Source organism: Brienomyrus brachyistius, chromosome 21 (assembly GCF_023856365.1).
Source record: "Brienomyrus brachyistius isolate T26 chromosome 21, BBRACH_0.4, whole genome shotgun sequence".
In the NCBI taxonomy this organism is placed as follows: domain Eukaryota; kingdom Metazoa; phylum Chordata; class Actinopteri; order Osteoglossiformes; family Mormyridae; genus Brienomyrus; species Brienomyrus brachyistius.
The window spans coordinates 13,924,822-13,942,723 of record NC_064553.1 but is presented as its reverse complement, the minus strand read 5'-3'; the positions used below and the strand labels follow the sequence as shown (position 1 = coordinate 13,942,723).

The 17,902-nt window shown below is 44.5% G+C and overlaps 2 protein-coding genes and 1 long non-coding RNA gene across 6 annotated transcripts; 2 read left to right on the top strand and 1 right to left on the bottom strand.

The window, feature by feature from the left end:
- Nucleotides 1-1,331: 1,331 nt before the first annotated feature.
- grk7a (G protein-coupled receptor kinase 7a) lies at nucleotides 1,332-8,894 on the top strand. Its single transcript, XM_048988609.1, has 4 exons — nucleotides 1,332-1,928; nucleotides 2,202-2,639; nucleotides 5,533-5,807; nucleotides 7,453-8,894. The coding sequence occupies exons 1-4, from the start codon at nucleotides 1,332-1,334 to the stop codon at nucleotides 7,784-7,786; spliced, it is 1,644 nt and encodes a 547-aa protein (XP_048844566.1). The 3' UTR covers nucleotides 7,787-8,894.
- Nucleotides 8,895-9,606: 712 nt separating this feature from the next.
- On the top strand, nucleotides 9,607-10,302 carry LOC125716395 (uncharacterized). 3 transcript variants are annotated; one of them, XR_007384322.1, is made up of 4 exons: nucleotides 9,607-9,863; nucleotides 9,924-9,953; nucleotides 10,044-10,133; nucleotides 10,164-10,302. It is a non-coding gene; the product is annotated as an uncharacterized LOC125716395 (long non-coding RNA). The 3 variants fall into 3 exon arrangements; XR_007384323.1 differs by having other exon boundaries at nucleotides 10,014-10,103; XR_007384321.1 differs by having other exon boundaries at nucleotides 10,014-10,133.
- An 81-nt stretch (nucleotides 10,303-10,383) lies between these two features.
- Nucleotides 10,384-16,960, bottom strand: atp1b3a (ATPase Na+/K+ transporting subunit beta 3a). Of its 2 annotated transcripts, none has more exons than XM_048988623.1 (7): nucleotides 16,720-16,960; nucleotides 14,505-14,633; nucleotides 13,489-13,587; nucleotides 13,047-13,231; nucleotides 12,878-12,928; nucleotides 10,750-10,836; nucleotides 10,384-10,657 (listed from the first exon to the last, which is right to left on the bottom strand). In XM_048988623.1, exons 1-7 carry the CDS (start codon nucleotides 16,943-16,945, stop codon nucleotides 10,490-10,492), a joined length of 945 nt encoding a protein of 314 aa, XP_048844580.1. In that variant the 5' UTR covers nucleotides 16,946-16,960; the 3' UTR covers nucleotides 10,384-10,489. The 2 variants fall into 2 exon arrangements, with proteins under 2 accessions (XP_048844580.1, XP_048844581.1); XM_048988624.1 differs by lacking the exon at nucleotides 16,720-16,960 and adding an exon at nucleotides 16,065-16,352.
- Nucleotides 16,961-17,902: the final 942 nt, after the last annotated feature.

Genomic DNA, 17,902 nt, shown 5'->3' with positions numbered 1-17,902 from the left:
GTGTTTCTGTCCAAGAAATTCACATACAAACATTCAGATGTCTATATATGTGATCTGGAGGAAGAGCTTCCTGGCTGCTTCCAGGTTCCATACCTTAAGCTGATATCTTCTCTGGAAAGAAACAGTCTGTGAAACAAGGTTCCAACCTACCCTCATTCCCTGTTAGGCCCTGAGCTATAATGCTCTTACCAGCCAGAAACACAGACTGATTTGAAAAGTCTAACATCTCTCTTCGAATCCTTCAGAAACATACTTATTTGTACCCAGGGGTGTCCCCCCTCCCCCCTCACTGACCTACGCCCTATAGAGCTTTCACCATGCCAGTACCCAGATAGCATCATGTTATTGTTTCAGGGTTGAATTATAGTTAAGTGTGTTGAATTACGGTCAGTGTTAAATTATCAACGTTGAAACTGAATTGATTTTTGGTCAGATTTTCAATATTGAAAAATTTATGGTGGCAAAACCTTGATTCAATGTTGATATAAAGTGAAAGATTGAAGATCAATGTTCTTTCTACCTTTTTGTCTGATATGGAATCAATGTCATATCAGCATATATGCGCTATCTGGGTAATGTCACAGGAACAGATATATTAAGGGCTGAGAAATATTGGATAGAAAAATTTTGTGATCACCACACATAATGGGGCCTTTTGCTATTTAAGGTGTTTCTGTCATGATACAGATGAAATAATGACAAATTACAAGCACATTGCTTAGCTTTTATTGAGTGTGCGTGTTACTGAGATCAGATTTCCTCGCATACAGAGAGCGAGGACGAAACATAATTTTATCTTATGGATGGTTTTTAAAGTTAATTATTAAACTTATTGGTGTTAGAGTTATTTTAAATAATGGAATCTTTTTGATTTAAAAATTCTATTATAAATCTTTCTTATGTCACATTCTTTTACGATGTGACTAACGTGTGTGCCCATTGCGATGTCAAACTCCCTCCCAACGCCACTGATCACAGAAAAATTGCACATAGAATGATTCAGTGAATGATTTTTATGTTAGAACTACTTAGGTTTGGCACTGTGTCCACACTGACTGATGTTCTGCTCCCTGCTAACTTAGGTAACCCAAAGCCTCTTACAAAAGTGGCCTGTGATAAGTCCCTTTCCATGAATAGATCACACAAGATGCTTAGGAGAAAATCCATCTGAGGTATTTAGTACCTAAATGAGTAATTACTTGATGTGCAGCGAGTCTTGGTCTCCAGCTGAGTGTGTTGGAGCTGCTCATTTGCACCGTGGGCTTGAAGCAAGTCAAACACCCTTCAAGCCACATTAGGGGTTGAGCTGTATAGTGAGTAGAGAGGTCATCATGTGTGACATGGGGGCACTAGACAACCTTGTGGCCAACACGGCCTACCTGAAGGCACAGGGTGGAGATGACAAGGAGATGAGAAGGCGTCGGCGAAGTCTGTCACTGCCCAAACCCGATCAGTGCATCACGGCTCGCGACGCTGTCGAGAAGGACTTCGAGTCTCTGTGCGAGAAACAGCCGGTCGGGAAGAGGTTATTCCAGCAGTTTGTCACTGCCACCCCAGAGTACGTGTCTGCCACTGAATTCCTGGACGAACTACACGACTGGGAGCTTGCAGAAGCGAATACCAAAGACAAAACCAAGCAAAACATCATCAACAAGTTCTGCAAGGCTGAGTCCAGCAGCTTCTTATCCTACCTGACTGGTGAAGTGTCAGATAAGTGTAAAGCTGTGACAGAGAAGGACTTTGAGGAGGTGGTGGTGGGAAAGGTGAAGGAGGCCACCAGGGCGTTCCTGAGGGGGAAGCCATTCCAGGACTACAAGGCTAGTCTGTTCTACGACAAGTTCCTTCAATGGAAGGAGTTTGAAAGACAGCCTATTACTGAAAAGTACTTCTATGAATTCAGGACCCTGGGCAAGGGGGGGTTTGGAGAGGTGAGTTGGGCCAGAAATCTTGCACACTTCTGATAAGACTCTGTTACTTCTGATAAATGTCTAACCATTTCCAATTTTGCTCTTCATAACTCTAAGATACTCATAAATTTTATTGAAATAATCTGAAATTTTCAAGAACAGTAATTGTCGTTTTATATCTAGATTTTGATGCAGTTACTGAATTGTACTGTGTTGTGATGTTGTGTACGTGGCTTTTGAATCAAATTTATGAAAGAGGATTGTTAAATTAAGACCTTTATTATGTGTGTCCAGGTGTGTGCTGTACAGGTGAAAATCACCGGTCAGATGTATGCCTGCAAAAAGCTGGATAAGAAGCGCTTGAAAAAGAAACATGGAGAGAAAATGGCCTTGTTAGAGAAGAAGATTCTGGAGAAACTGAACAGTCTTTTCATCGTCAACCTGGCTTATGCCTATGAAACCAAGACACACCTGTGCCTGGTCATGAGTCTGATGAACGGCGGTGACCTTAAGTACCACATCTACAACATCGGAGAAAAGGGAATCGACATGGACCGAATCATTTACTACACAGCACAAATCGCCACTGGTATCTTGCATCTGCATGCCATGAACATTGTGTATCGTGACATGAAGCCAGAGAACGTACTGTTGGACAGCAAAGGCCAGTGCCGGCTCTCCGACCTGGGGTTAGCCGTGGAGGTGCCTGCAGGAAAGACGATCACGCAGAAGGTGAACCATAAAATTGGGCGGGGGGGGGGGGGGGGGGCATAGGTGTCGATTTATCTTTCTGTCAGTGGGTGCTCTATGTGGGCATTGGTGGCTTGATGGTTAGGGACGCAGCAAAGAACCCCTGAGGTACCCCAAGCACTGCTCCCCGGGTGCTGAATTGTCACATATGGGTTAAATGCAGAGAACACATTTCATTGTTGTTGTGTGTCAACAATGACCACTAAATTCTAATAAAAACAAACCTATACATTTTAACTTGTACAAATTTAACCACTAGCAACCGGAAATAAACAATGAAAAGGAGTCTAGAGATCAGAGGCTTGGCCGGCATTACACACCATGAAAAGGCACATTATCATATAAACGGAACATAGCGGAATAATGCAGCACTTTTGTAATATTTATGACATTTATGACAATGCTGGGTGAGGCATCACTGGTGTTGCTTTCAATTGAGGTCTTTGGTTTTGTAATGACAAATTTTTCCATTTATCATTTAAGCGTAGGTCTACTGGGCTAACCAGTCTGATATTCAACACGTGGAGAAAACTAGCACAATTAACGTGCTCTCTGAAGAATGCCGATTGAGGTCCAGGCCCTGGCACCTAGGAAAGCTGGCCAATCACATTAAAGCTTTTACAGCATAGGTATTCGATCCTTCCCGTGGGTACCCGGCCTTCTCTGTGGGTGTTCCAGCCCTCCGGCACTCATGGGATCAGCAGGGGGCCGAACGTTACAGAAGGAACATCAGTGATGACAACAAAAAGGGGAAAGATGATGTCTGTTTCCCCAAAGAACCGTCCCCCGCCTTATAGCTGTGGAAAATTCCATCACTGTTTCTCTGTGTCGAGGTTGATGGTTGTAGGCCCTGGAGATCCCCAGTGTGCACAACAAGGAGAAATCACCACAGCCAGAGTGGCATTGTACTATTACTGGGCGATTCTTTGGTTTCCCTGAGCAGAATGGCGGAGTTTGTCAGCCTATATGTCTAAAGCCTCAGACAGCAGTCTTTAGGTAGCTTACTATGTGATCTCACCTCTTCTGTCTTTCAATCACAGGAGGTGCTTTACGTAACTGAAATGATTCCAGTAAGGTGCTAAAGCCTGTCCAATTATAGGTGGTTCTTACTTAGCCAGCTGAAACTCCTTTTGGTTGACTACACACATACTGATATTTTGTTTTGTTCTCAATGGAAATTACCGGACAAATGGAGTCCCCTACACCATTACAGTATTGTGTCCTAATTTCCACTGCCTGTATGTATGCAAAGCACAGGCAGGAGGAGCTCAGTCACCGCACTGCTTCATGGAAAGGTGTTAATGTTGCATTTTGATTTGGGGAGCAAGGAAAAGTAGGGAAGTACAATTACTGCCGATCAAGTGCTAATATAAGACGTGGGTTATATTAAAGGGCACTGCTCTTCCCAACACGCCTGTTCAGGGACAGCATGCTCTCTAGCCAGAAAGTATGGGGAATGCTTTCTCAGGAGTAGCTATCTACGTTTTGCCGGTAAATAGGAAGCGTATCTTTGGCTGTACCACGATTTGTGCTGTAAGTAGTAACACGTCACAGGGGATGCCAAGAGCTGGCTTTCCGATCTCAAATCCTCTTACTTAAGGGGCCTTATGATAATCTAGATTTGATCAGACAGCCCTCATTAGGCGAGACAATGTGTGTGTGTGTGTGTGCTTGCTTCTTCTGTTTATATGTACAGTGAGTACACGTGTCTCGCGGTGTGGTACATGACAAGGAGACAAATGTCTGTTACATCAGTCATATCACAGCTGTTAACTGGGGAGAGAGAATGTAACTAAGGCTTTGGGGCATGACGATAATTTTCTGTAGCCTTAATGACTTCTTTATCAAGATTAATTAAGTTTACTATTATGGTCATCACCTAGGTTCGAGTCTCCACCTGGGTCACATGTGTGCGGAGTTTGCATGTTCTCCCCATGTCGTCGTGGGGTTTCCTCCGGGTACTCCGGTTTCCCCCCACAGTCCAAAGACATGCTGAGGCTAATTGGACTTGCTAAATTGCCCATAGGAATGCATGTGTGAGTGACTGGTGTGTGAGTGTGCCCTGTGATGGGCTAGCCCCCCATCCTGGGTTGTTCCCTGCCTCATGCCCATTGCTTCCAGGATAGGGTAAGCGGTGTGGAAAATGGATGGATGGATGGATGGATTATGGTCAGCTATTAGCAGTGTATCTAGTGGTTTCTTAGTCTTCCGTGTTCTAGGCATAAGTATAAGTCCAAAGTAACAGCTATAGCTAAGTGTCATTGCAATTGTGCGGCTAGCCGGGGTATCGTCATGGGTGGGTGTGGTCTGATTCAATTGTTGTGAATTAGAATTTAATTTGTAAGCAGAAAGTGTGTTTTGTTGCTGTTAGACAACCACATGACACTTGATTTTACAGGTAGGATTAAAATTAAGCTGATTCACTGACTGAAGTAAGGGTTCAGTCAGGAGCATTACAAAGCCCCGCGGTTACATAAACTAAATGCGATAACACGCAGCTGAACCTGAAATGGAGCCCATAACAGATTGTCTCTTCTACAGTGTCATCACCCTCACTCCAGTCCAGGAAGAGCAGTGCTGAAGATATTTATTTAGTCCAAAGGGGTTGATCAAACAAAGTTGCTTTCAAAGGATAGTGTTTTTTTTGGGTTTATGGATTTCACTTTGGTTTGAAACTTTGCAATTTTCACCACCTTCCTAAAATTCGTTGAAGGTGCCCCTGTACCTGGCCATTCATTGGAAGCTCAGCCTAGCCACACTTATGCCTAGTTCACTTCTGGACAGCATATATGTTTGTAATGTTGTATTTTCCTCACTTGTACATCGCTTTGAAATGTTAAGGTGACGCCCCATTCTGTCTGCTGTGTGTCTGTAGGCTGGCACTGGTGCTTACATGGCCCCAGAGATCCTGAAGGAGATTCCGTACCGTACTTCGGTGGACTGGTGGGCACTGGGCTGCAGTATTTATGAGATGGTGGCGGCCCACACACCCTTCAGGGGGCCCGAGACCAAGAAAACGTCTAAGGATGACATCCAAAAACGCATCTGTGAAGATGAGGTCAAGTTTGAGCACAAGGGCTTTGATGATGTCACCAAAGACATCATAAACCTCTTCCTCAAGAAGAACATTGATGAGCGCCTCGGCTGCAAGTGAGTTGCCAGTTTTCTAATTTGCATCCGGGGCATGTGGATTATTTTGTATAAATATATATATATATATATATATATATATATATATATATATATATATATATTTATATATATTCACTGAGCACTTTATTATGATCTCCTGTTTATTCACACAATCAATCAGCTAATCATGTGGCAGCAGGACAATGCATAAAATCATGCAGATGCAGGTTAGGAACTTCAGGTGAAGGTCATATCAAGCACCAGAATGGTGGAAAAATGTGATCTCAGTGACTTTTGGTCTGTTGGTGGCAAACGGGGCTGGTTTGAATGTTTCTTTAACTGCTGATCTCCTAGGATTTTCACACACAATAGTCTCTACAGTTTACACCAGTGACTGGCAGCTCTGCAGACGGAAACGCCTTATTGATGAGACAGGTCAGAGGAGAACAGCCAGACTGGTTCAAGCTGACAGGAAGGCAACGCTAGCTCAGATAACCACCTTGAACAAATGTGGTGAGCAGAGAAATATCTCAGAACGTACATGTCAAGCTTAAAGGCAAATGTGCTACAACAATTGAAAACCACGTTGAGATCCAATTCAAAGGCAGACACAGAAAGCTGAGGTGACAGTAGGTGCAGGCTCACCAAAGTTGAACATTTGAAGCTGAAAAAATATAGCCTGGTCTGATGAATCTCAGGTTCTGCTGAGACACACAAATGGGTCAGAAACTGGTGTCAACAGCATGAATCCATGGACCCAACCTGCCGTGTGTCAATAGTGCAAGTGGTGCAGATATAATTGTTTGGGGAATCTTTTCATGACACATTTTAGGCCCATTAATACCGCAGCTACCAGTCATTGTTGGAAAGCCACAACCTGAGTATTATTGCATCCCTTCTTGTGTACAATTTACTCATCTTCTACCAGCTATTTGAGGCAAATAAACAGCAAAGGCACAGATAATGCAATTGTATAACCTTACTTAATGCATAAATTAACCAGTAACTAAGTGTTAGTTATGTACTGATCCCATGTGCATTCAACATTAATCAATCATAACGGTTCATGTATTTCATGCAGTTACTATATTTGTTCATGATTTATACTTGAGTAGTAACTCAGTTACTAAGTTACTTGTGCCCCCTCAAGTAAAGTGTTCCCCAAAAGTCTTCCCAAACTGGTTTCATGAACATGACAATGAGTTCAGTGTTCTTCAATGACCTTCCCAGTCACCGGATCTGGATCCAACAGAACACTTTGGGTTGTGGTAGAATGGGATTCACAGCATGAATGTGCAGCTGAGAAATCTACAGAAATTGCATGACGCAATAATGTCAACATGGACCAGAATCCCAAATCCCAGAATCCACAGGGAGGCCCCACCCTGGCGTGTAGGAACTCGATGAGGATGTGTACCCCCACAATATTTAATTTGGATTCATTCATCCCCTCAATAGACCTTTGAAATTTAAATAATTAGGTTGTGTCCCCCACTATAAAACTCTCCCCAGCACTTTGTAGTATAGTATAGTATGGTATAGTATAGTATAGTATAGTATTTAGTTTATTTAGTATTTAGTGTTCTTAATGAAGTGCTCAGTGGGTATATATGCTTGAGTGTCATTGATGGTCTTGATACCAGGGTTTATCTGTCTCCTTCAGGAGTGACGATCCACGGAAGCATGCATTTTTCAAGTCCATCAACTTTCCCCGCCTGGAAGCGGGCCTGATTGACCCCCCCTGGGTGCCAAAGCCCAATGTGGTGTACGCCAAGGACACCAGCGACATTGTCGACTTCTCAGAGATCAAGGGGATTGAATTCGATGCCAAGGATGAAAAATTCTTCAAGGAGTTCAGCACAGGAGCTGTGGCCATTGTCTGGCAGAATGAAATGATAGAAACTGGACTCTTTGATGAGCTGAATGACCCGAATCGAAGAGAGTCTGGAGATGGACTTTATGATGAGAGATCATCAGGCACCTGTACACTTCTATGAAGCCTCCAGCAGTCAGATCTGTAACCAACTCCGTAGGAGAGAGTTTGATATTGGGGAGGACACAACTTAATTTAAATACAAAAAATGATTTACTGAGTGAATGATTCCAAAGTAACTACCGGGGGGTACATCCCTCCACCCTGTGTAATAACACCATATTACTTATATTTTGTTTCTAATTATTATGCAAATACTATTTAATAACTTGGTTTTAGATGGAAACAGCACAAGAGTGCCTGTACATATTTCAGCTGTGGCTCTTGTAGGACATGAAGGGGTTAACGGTCGGCGGATCATAAACAAGAATCAGTTGTGCAGGTGGACAGACTCTTATCACGTCGAAGCAATGTCCTAACAGAAGGTCACACAGATACATGGGCTCCTTTGGAAGCGAAGGAGCGAGAGAGTTAGTCGATGAGGACAACAAGGCCATGAACCGCGTGTGGCCAATGAACAGGACTGTGACATTCTGCACTCCATAATCTGTTTACCTCAGTGAGGTTGTCAATGTGAACTCATGACTAACTGGCCAGTAAAAACAGAGTTCATTAAAAACTGACGGGAAGAAATGAATTAAATAAGACCAACAGACACAGTTTTAAAAAGAAGTGTCAGACTGATGCATAAATAATGTAAACCTACTGATTGGTTGTGAAATTTAGAAGAAGTTTGGCAGACAACTGATGCAAAAGTAATACAAAGAAAGCAATTTATTTTTATAAAAGTGCTTGATGAACTGTATGTTAATTAATCCTGTATACAATGGAATTATGTTTAACATAAACCAAGCAACTGTGTATAATCTGTTCCAAATGACCAACAGCAGTTTGAATATTTTCTACAATTGTCAAACACAGTTCTGGGAAAAGATTTTTGCATTTAGATGGTTTATCGCTCATTACTTTAGGAACATGACAAGGATTCTGCGGGTGTAGCTCTGCAAGCAGTAACCCAAAAGACAGAAGCTTGTTTAGTGCAACACTCAGCTGGGCATTTGGCGCCAAGCGATCCCACAATAATGGCCCCTTTGTGTGAGTGGCTACGCTTTCATCAATTCACATGAAAGTGTGATTTCATTCGGGTGTTTGGGTTCCGTCTGCCTTGAGAAGTGAGGAAGGGTTAAAGATATTAAAGGTGTACTGTGAGTAAGGGAATGGACAAAAGTCTCAGATATTCCTCCTGAATTTGCTTCAAACAAGGTCATTTGAAACAATAAAAAGTTGTAAAAATCATACGTTATCACATATTCTTGTGCATCTCTGTTTTATACAACCTTCATTGAGTTAACACTGTTAGTGAAGAATTTGAAATTTTTAATTTTTAATTCCAGCATTTTCCCTCCCTGATTTTTGTTTCACAAACTTGAAACAATTTCCCAGTGAGGTGGGGGACAAACAAGCAGTTGTGTGGGGGACTGCTCTTTTTACATGAGTTCCTTTCAGACGTCACAGCAGAGCCACATGGCACTGCTGTACTATAAAACAGTCATGGCGAGTGTAGTGCCCTCGCGTAGCTGAAGGACAAGCAAGCGGCTTAAACATTTGGACGAATGCCATGTGCATGCGCATTCAGTGTTCAAAATCACATTTATTTTTAGCTGTCTATATTTCATCTGCATGAAGCACAGGTCCTGCACAGCTTACAAAAATCACTCATCTTATAATTCATTTTAATTAAAACTTTTACCTGACTAAAAACATATTTATTCAATGATATTGTGTTTCAAATAATTACTTGACTAAAACAGTTTTCTACATAACTCATTAAATATGTACACAAAGAAAACCAAAAAACCCAAACAGCAATAAGAACTGGGGAAAACAAGCTCACCTATTTACAGATTTCTAGTATGGCACCCGGCCACAGCTTAATGGCCTTGTTTTATATTACTTTTGGGATTGACAGAAGGGTTACAGGACAGTAAGAGGTACCGAGAGAGGCTACAGGGCATTGACAGGTACAGAGAGGGGCTACAGGGCACAGAGAGGTACCGAGAGGGGCTACAGGACGCAGAGAGGTACCAAGAGGGGCTACAGGGCATTGACAGGTACAGAGAAGGGCTACAGGGCACAGAGAGGTACCGAGAAGGGCTACAGGGCGCAGAGAGGTACCGAGAGGGGCTACAGGATGCAGAGAGGTACCGAGAGGGGCTACAGGGCGCAGAGAGGTACAGAGAGGGGCTACAGGGCACTGAGAGGTACAGAGAGGGGCTACAGGGCACTGAGAGGTACCGAGAGGGGCTACAGGGCACTGAGAGGTACCGAGAGGGGCTACAGGGCACTGAGAGGTACCGAGAGGGGCTACAGGGCACTGAGAGGTACCGAGAGGGGCTACAGGGCACTGAGAGGTACCGAGAGGGGCTACAGGGCACTGACAGGTACCGAGAGGGGCTACAGAGAAGGGTTACAGGGCATTGGAACGTACAGTGAAGGGTTACAGGGCACTGAGAGGTACAGAGAGGAGTTACAGGCAGTGGGAGGTAATGAGGCATTTATATTCTTCTCTTCTTATATTTTAGTTGGGGCTGAGCGAGTCACAAGAAGTGGAAACACACTGCTCAAATGAAACACCCCCCTGCCAACAACAAGCCCATCCCAACCCCTCAGCGCAGACTGGGTCCCCAGTCCAGGCTGACAGAAAAGGCAAGATTTGGCTGAGGGCCACTGCGCCATCTTGATGGCGGCACTGAGGAAACGACAGCTCTCATTCAGTCACTGTTAATCTAAACGTCACGCGGCCCTGGAACTTGTCACGGTCATCATCATTACGTAGGTCGGTGCCTTCGATCTTACACTCAACAGTCAGCTCCGTATTGTAGCTCTCCTTAGTCAACAGCAACTTCACCGCGACCAGGGGCTGGACGTATGTCTCCTAGGCATAACACAGACAACAGAGTCAGTTTTCATCTTCGTCTTCAGACATTTTGTCCCCAATAGGATTGAAGAGGAGAAGCCTACACTCACTTGGGCCTTCTTCCCATAGTATGGGAAGTACATCCTGTCAAACTTTCCCTCGATAGGGTAGTACTGCAACTGAAGAGGGCTCTCTTTCTGCGGAAAGAAGGAAAACGGAGGATTAAAAATAAAATAATAAAAGTCGTGCAAAAACACCGTACATCGGGAACTACTGACAGGAGTTTTACTTATATAAAGATGTTCTGAGGGCAGAATGAAAAACTCCCGTGAGCTCAGGAACTAAGGGAGGAACAGTGATTCAATCTATTTAATCTTCTGAGTATTTAATCTTCCGCGAGCTGCTGGGTTGAGCCCACCTAAGCAAACACATTTTGGGGAATAAGACAAGACGCTACAGCTGTCGCTCAGTTGGCGCGCACTAACTGGATGAGCGTTTCATAAGCTGCTATGAATAGAAACACTTTATATCCCACTGACAATCCCAGAAAAACCAGGCAATCTGTGGCAGCATTCACCTAGTGAAAATTCCTCCACAACCAAAGTGATTTCTTATAAACTGCATCCACTGCATTTCCTGATTGTGGCATCATGTCTTTGTTACCGTTTTTTTTTTCATGTTTTGCAGAGCTGGTTTTGCAGCTGCAATAGGGACACCAATAGAAGACCGTATATAAACTTGTCCCACGGACAACTGGCTGAAAACATACCATTCTCGCGTGTCTAACTGAACCATTAACTATCATTTCACTAGTGTGTGTTGCAGGCTATAATTGCACTACAGCATTATTTTCTTTTTCTCTTAATGTTATAAAATGAGCACATCATGTAACCGACACTCTGAAGATGCACAAAAGAGGTACAGGTCTCCTGTGATCCTACCGTTTATACATATGGGTGTTGGTCTAGATGATTTCTATATCTAGACTGCACCGGTAGGTGGCAGACTGTATAGCATACACAATGGGGCTGTCAAATAACTCTTCGATAAATCAAGACAGAACAGACAGCCTGCATTGTCTGACTACTGGAGTCCCCTGCCCCTCTAACAAAAGCGCAGTCTTAGTCTGAACAAGCAACTTAATGTGGGAGCACAGTGAAAGCAGCCAATCAAGGGTTAGTCACAGTGGCTTGGGGGGAGGCAGCTGGAGAAAAACTGCTTGTATACCTTCATGTCAAACAGAAGCGCCATGAGGACAAGGTCATAGGTCAACCTCACCCACAAGGTGATGGCAGTCAAAGGGCAAAAAAAAGGAGCTGAAACGGGGGCAGGGATTCAAAGTTTTTTTCCGCCAAAATGTTACAGGATGTGTAACAAAATTTTGCATCTCCATATTCCCCATTTTGTGTATGTGTGTATCACCATGGACTGGCATTACGTTTAAGGTGTACCCCTGCCTAGTATAGGCCCAAGGTGTCCTGTGACCATCTAGTATAAATGGTCGGAAGACGAAAAGATGTTTCAAAATTAGCATTGCTATTATCCCATTTGCTCTGAAGTCAATTTGAGTGAATTTATCAATGGAAAAACTGATGGTGAGGTGGTCTTTAACTGGGCTAGAACAGTGTTTCCCAACCCGATCCTTGCGGACCCCCAGGACAGTCCATATTTTTGCTCCCTCCCAGCTACTTGCCGGGAGCTGGTAGGGAGCAAAAAACATTGACTGTCTAAGGGTCCCTGAGGACTGGGTTGGGTAAAAAATAGACTCAAAGACCTAGAGAAAGCTCCACCCTCTGAAGCTAAGGGATATGAAGGTATACATCATGGCCTGTATGGATGCTATGTATGTTAAAAACACAATCTACAGCTGTAAGAGTGAAGGATAGACTGAGTGACTGAATCCTATTTAGCGTTAAGACCTGGGGACGCCTCGGACCGTTCCTCTTACCCAGTAGTTCACTAATTTCTCAGCTGGCAGCATGGAGAGAGACGAAATAAAAAACAGAGACATGAACACAGATAACACCGGGACAGACAGAAGACATGCTGCAGCATAAAGCGCCCTCATTGCAGAGCTAAACATCACCCATTTCTTAGAAAGCCATCATTCCATTACAGGACAGAATGTGACGGCTGAGTTTACGCAATATGTACGCACTCCACTCATCTGACAGAGGCTACCCTCATTCGATTACACGGGACCTGAATGACTGCCATGGCAACCAGGATCACGGTTACCTTGGCTGTGCAGTTGATGTGAGGATCTCCTCCGGGCTTCAACCCAATGACCTGGAGGAAGAAAGAATGAGAGACAGATAGAGCGGGTTTAAACTGGGGCCGGTACAGAGGACCAGGTGTGAAGTACCAGGAGAATGTCTAGCAGAAAGAGATGGCTGCCACGACTCACCCTATTCATCTTGACCAGCACGCAGGGCTCGCCTTGTGGGTAGCCGAAGCTGGGGTCCAAAAGGCCTGAACAAGGCCCCAGGAGGTTCCGGCTGAACTGGCAGGCCTTTTTCTGTGGGTGGGTCTCCTGTTCGAAGAACTGGCCGGCCACACACTGCTCGTTCTTCTGCTCCATGTCATCATACTCTGGCAGGGAGGCACACACAGACACACACACTCTTAATTTCCCACAAGTAGGCTTGGCTGCACACACACTCACATCTTTTTCCCTTCACACGCTTTCACACAGCAGTGAAGCTTACCCCTTCGGTGTTTGATGTTCTCATGGACGGGCCAGTGATACACACATAGTTATTTCTTCATCTACTGAGGGCCGTCTCTGTTTACATGCTGTCTTGGTGTTTGTGAGCGAAGGAAAGGCAAGCTGATAGTTTACCACTTACCGTGTAGGAACGACTCCAGCTGCTCCACGTACGGACTGTAGTTCGAGGGCTCTGATCTATTGAACAGAATATCCAGGGTCTTCGGTCTGATCACAAGGCCTGAGGGAAATGACACATGTGGCGACAGAGAGCTTTACCTCTTAAAGACAGTAACGTAATGGTGGTAAAGCGGGCAAGGAGGAAGTACTCAGGAAATGGGGGTGTGTTTCTGGGAAACAAAGAACCACCGTAAGGTTTTCCCCCAGATTATTTGGATTGCTGATCTCCCTGTATCATTTTCATGCTATTCAGTCAAGTAATGCAAATACTGTCCAAAGCAACCTCACAATGAATCAGTCTCACACTGTCTCTCAATTCACTAGAGCCATGAGGACTATTAATGTGCCTCTCGGAGGAGTCAGAGCTGAAGGTGAATGAGAGTGCAGTGTCAGGTGATAGTGGTGTGATCTAGCACTCCCTGAACTTACTCCCCTGTTTTTTAAGCAGTATGCTAATGACCCTATAACTAACATAACCATAAGCCCCACCCACAAAAGAAATATGGCCAATAGCAGGACTCAGCTACAGAACAGGCCCTGCTCTCATCTTAAATATGAAAATTAACCACTTACAACTATAGCTATATTTAAAAGATATATTACCAAGAAGACAGAATTACGTTCCAGATTTGCACAACAGTCACAGCTGGTGAGAGGAAAGACATATTTGAAAGGGGTCTGACTGGAAAACATTCAGAGAGAGACAGGCCTGGACTTGCCATCTGGCATACCGGGCGTTTCCCCGGGGGGCCAATGATGTTGTGGGCCAACACAATTTGCTGTGGGGGGCCTCCCACCCTTCCAATCAGCATGTATGTGTGGTCAGTCTGTATGGACAAAAATCCAGGACTCACTTTTAATCCCAGTCCAACCCCGGTCAGAAACAGCCTGCATCCCAAGCAAAGGACAGCACAGACCCAAACACAGCAGTCCCTACTCCACTCTGCCCTGAACTGGACTCCCTGGCCCAGAAATCACCTGGATTGGCCACTCGGTCCCGGTACCGTGGAGTGTAGTCATCCAGCGTCTGCAGCATGACCCACATGGTGAGCGTGAACATCCCAGCCAGGAAGCCGTAGAACACCAGGTAGAAGAGGATGATGAGAGCTGGAGATGCAGATAGTAGGGGAGACTTTAGGGCATCCAGGCAAGGACAGCTCTCGCAGAACACAAAGGCCTCTGATTTAATTTTCCCATAGTATACATTCTAGCGGGTTACCCAGAATTCCCTGCACTGGACAGATTTGACTCTTTGCATGCATATTGCGCATAGTCACCACATGGATTTAACATGGCTTCAGTGTGTGAAAATATTAACGCCACTACAAAAGTATGGAATCAAATAGACTGGAATAAATCTTCTTTCAAACATATTCTGCTGAGCACAGCCAAATATACACTCAGGAAACTCAAGAAACATAATATATCCTTCTATTCCTACAGTAGGATGACATTTCCTGGACAGAGTATAAATCTGGAGGTATTCCAAAAGAAAGACCTCTAGTGATTTCCTGAAACCGGAGTATCGTCATTAAAGCCGAAACCAAACCGCTGCTTCAAAGAATGAGCTGATTGGACCTGCAGCAGGAAAGCAAAATGAAGGTATCGACGGAGCTCCATCCACAGCAGAGAGCGGTACGCAGGAATGCCGGTCACCGCCGAGCCCACGAAAACCGGCACCGTGCCCATAGCACCGCGAATGCCGGCGCAGAAAGAGTCCGCATTTAGTGTACAGTAACATGAGAATAAGTCGCCCCCTTCAAGCGTCACACTCGATATGTCTATTGAGAAGACATTCAACGCGGAGCCAAAAATAGAGTGTTTTTCTAAACGACTGGCATCTTGCGAGAGCTCCCCTTCAAGACGACCCTGGGAAGTTGCCATGTCGTAATCAAAAGAAGAGAAAGATTACCCAGAACCCGGGGGTCAAATTGAAGAGTATGGAAAGAATACGGCATTCACAATGAACGGGAGCTCCGCACGCAAGACATTTATGTCATCAATCAGACTGTTACAGCCTAATAATAAAGGTACCCTACTGTACGCGGTTGACTGTTTAATATGAATACATACCTGTTCTGCGGCAGCGACACGACTTAACGGATTAGTTTAATCGTAAATCGGTTTAAACCTATAATACCTGGAGTTTGTTCCTAATATCGATAACACTTGAAATCTACGGTGTCACGTGTTGTCTGGCCTGGGCAGTTATACTTGTAAACGTTCATAATCGTAGTTGGAGGGGCGGTAATATAAGCAGTTTTCTGTGCAGGATGAAACTGAATGGGAGGTAGAAATGTATATAGATGATCACCATTAAAAGAAGCACTTATTGTCGAAGGACCCAGGCACGGGAGGTAAGGCGAGGTACCAAAACTACTGTGCATCATTAAAACAAAAACATGCTTAAGACCCCTGCTATGTTCGTAAACACAAACACAAATGCTAAAAGAATGAATGAAAAAAAAGATTTTGCGCACACATCATTTCAGACAGATACGAATCTACACTTCAGTCGCCCCTAAAAGAGATCCTTACCCCAGCCACTGGCTGTACGACCCATAAACTCTCCGCTTCTCCGATTGTAAATAAAATCCTTCCAGCTGGTCTGGTGCTGTTTCTCCTCATCATCTTTTCCTCTATGTTTCGCCATGGCTGAACTGTAGATTTTCTTAAGCAGAAGCGAGCTGTGTGCGTAAATGAGCGGTGCTAAAGTGACCGTGCGCCCGAGGGTCTGTGCCGATGACTGACGCTCTCCAGAAGGTCCGTCCCCTGACAGACCCTAAGCGCAGATCCACACCAACCGCGTTGGAGCGGCGAGGCAGCCGGGATGCCTGCGCGCATGCGCAATTCATCGCTTTCCAGATTCCAAGATATTCTTGGGTTCCCTTAACATGATCCAGTATTTTGCAACGTGGTTGATGACGGTAGGGTAAACAGCTGCCCCCTGAACCAACTGCTTGCCTAACTGAAGTCAGCAGTTGAATGCGCCAAACGTAATAAAAACCGTAACTCTACCTGTCTTAGCTATTTGAAGTCTTTTCCACAACACATACTTCAAAAAGGAAAAGTGACCTCACGGTGTATCAAAAAGTAATTAATTGTAAAATGATGTGTTAATGTGAACCATTTAAATGTTACACTTAAACAACATGAATATACTGCCCTAGCAGCAAATGAGGTAACGACTTACCTGACCACAATCTTGGGCTGAGCCTGGAGATGATTCCACCCTTCTCACCCTGAACTGGCTGGAAAACAGGAGAGAAGACAGACCAAACCCAGATGCGACCAGAGGTTTCCTTCTTTTTGGTAAGTGTTGTAATAGTACAGTTGGAACAGAGAATTGGGACAGTCAGCTGCAGTGAGCACACTGGGAAAATCTGTGCTGGGGTTACATGCAGTGTAACACCTGCCATAGGCTGCCAACATTGACATCCCACCTATGGCAAATCTGCTTTTAATTAGACCCTCAAACATTCCACTTGGTAAGCAGATTACTGCCAAAGGGCCTGACAGAAAACCCTGGCAGAGTGTAGGTCACCTGACGGCCCTGCCGGACGATTTGTACACTACGACACAACTATGTAAACACATCGCCTTTGCAGATATGAAACCCATGTTCTCACACACCACGGTGGGGCACAGACAAGGGGTCACTCAACAGTCCTACCCTATGTACGTCAGCGGCAATTTAATAGCAGCACTGATTTGCTTTAACAGAGCCCTTTGAGAAGTGTGAGAACAGAGCTGGGGCTCAACTTACCTTCCCATAGCAGCCTTTCCCTGGCAAAGTCTCTGCTGCTTTTTCTCAATGGCAATCTGATGCTGTCTTGTTGGTACACCGTCTCACTGCAATAGTCTGACACTCTTTCTTATTGGTACACCGTCTCACTGCAATAGTCTGACACTCTTTCTTATTGGTACACCGTCTCACTGCAATAGTCTGACACTCTTTCTTATTGGTACACCGTCTCACTGCAATAGTCTGACACTCTTTCTTATTGGTACACCGTCTCACTGCAATAGTCTGACACTCTTTCTTATTGGTACACTGTCTCACTGGCATAGTCTGACACACTTTCTTGTTGGTACACCGTCTCACTGCAATAGTCTGACACTCTTTCTTATTGGTACACCGTCTCACTGCAATAGTCTGACACTCTTTCTTATTGGTACACCGTCTCACTGCAATAGTCTGACACTCTTTCTTATTGGTACACCGTCTCACTGCAATAGTGTGACACTTTCTTATTGGTACACTGTCTCACTGGCATAGTCTGACACACTTTCTTGTTGGTACACCGTCTCACTAGCAGTCTGACACTCTCTTGTTGGTACACTGTCTCACTGGCAGTCTGACACTCTCTTGTTGG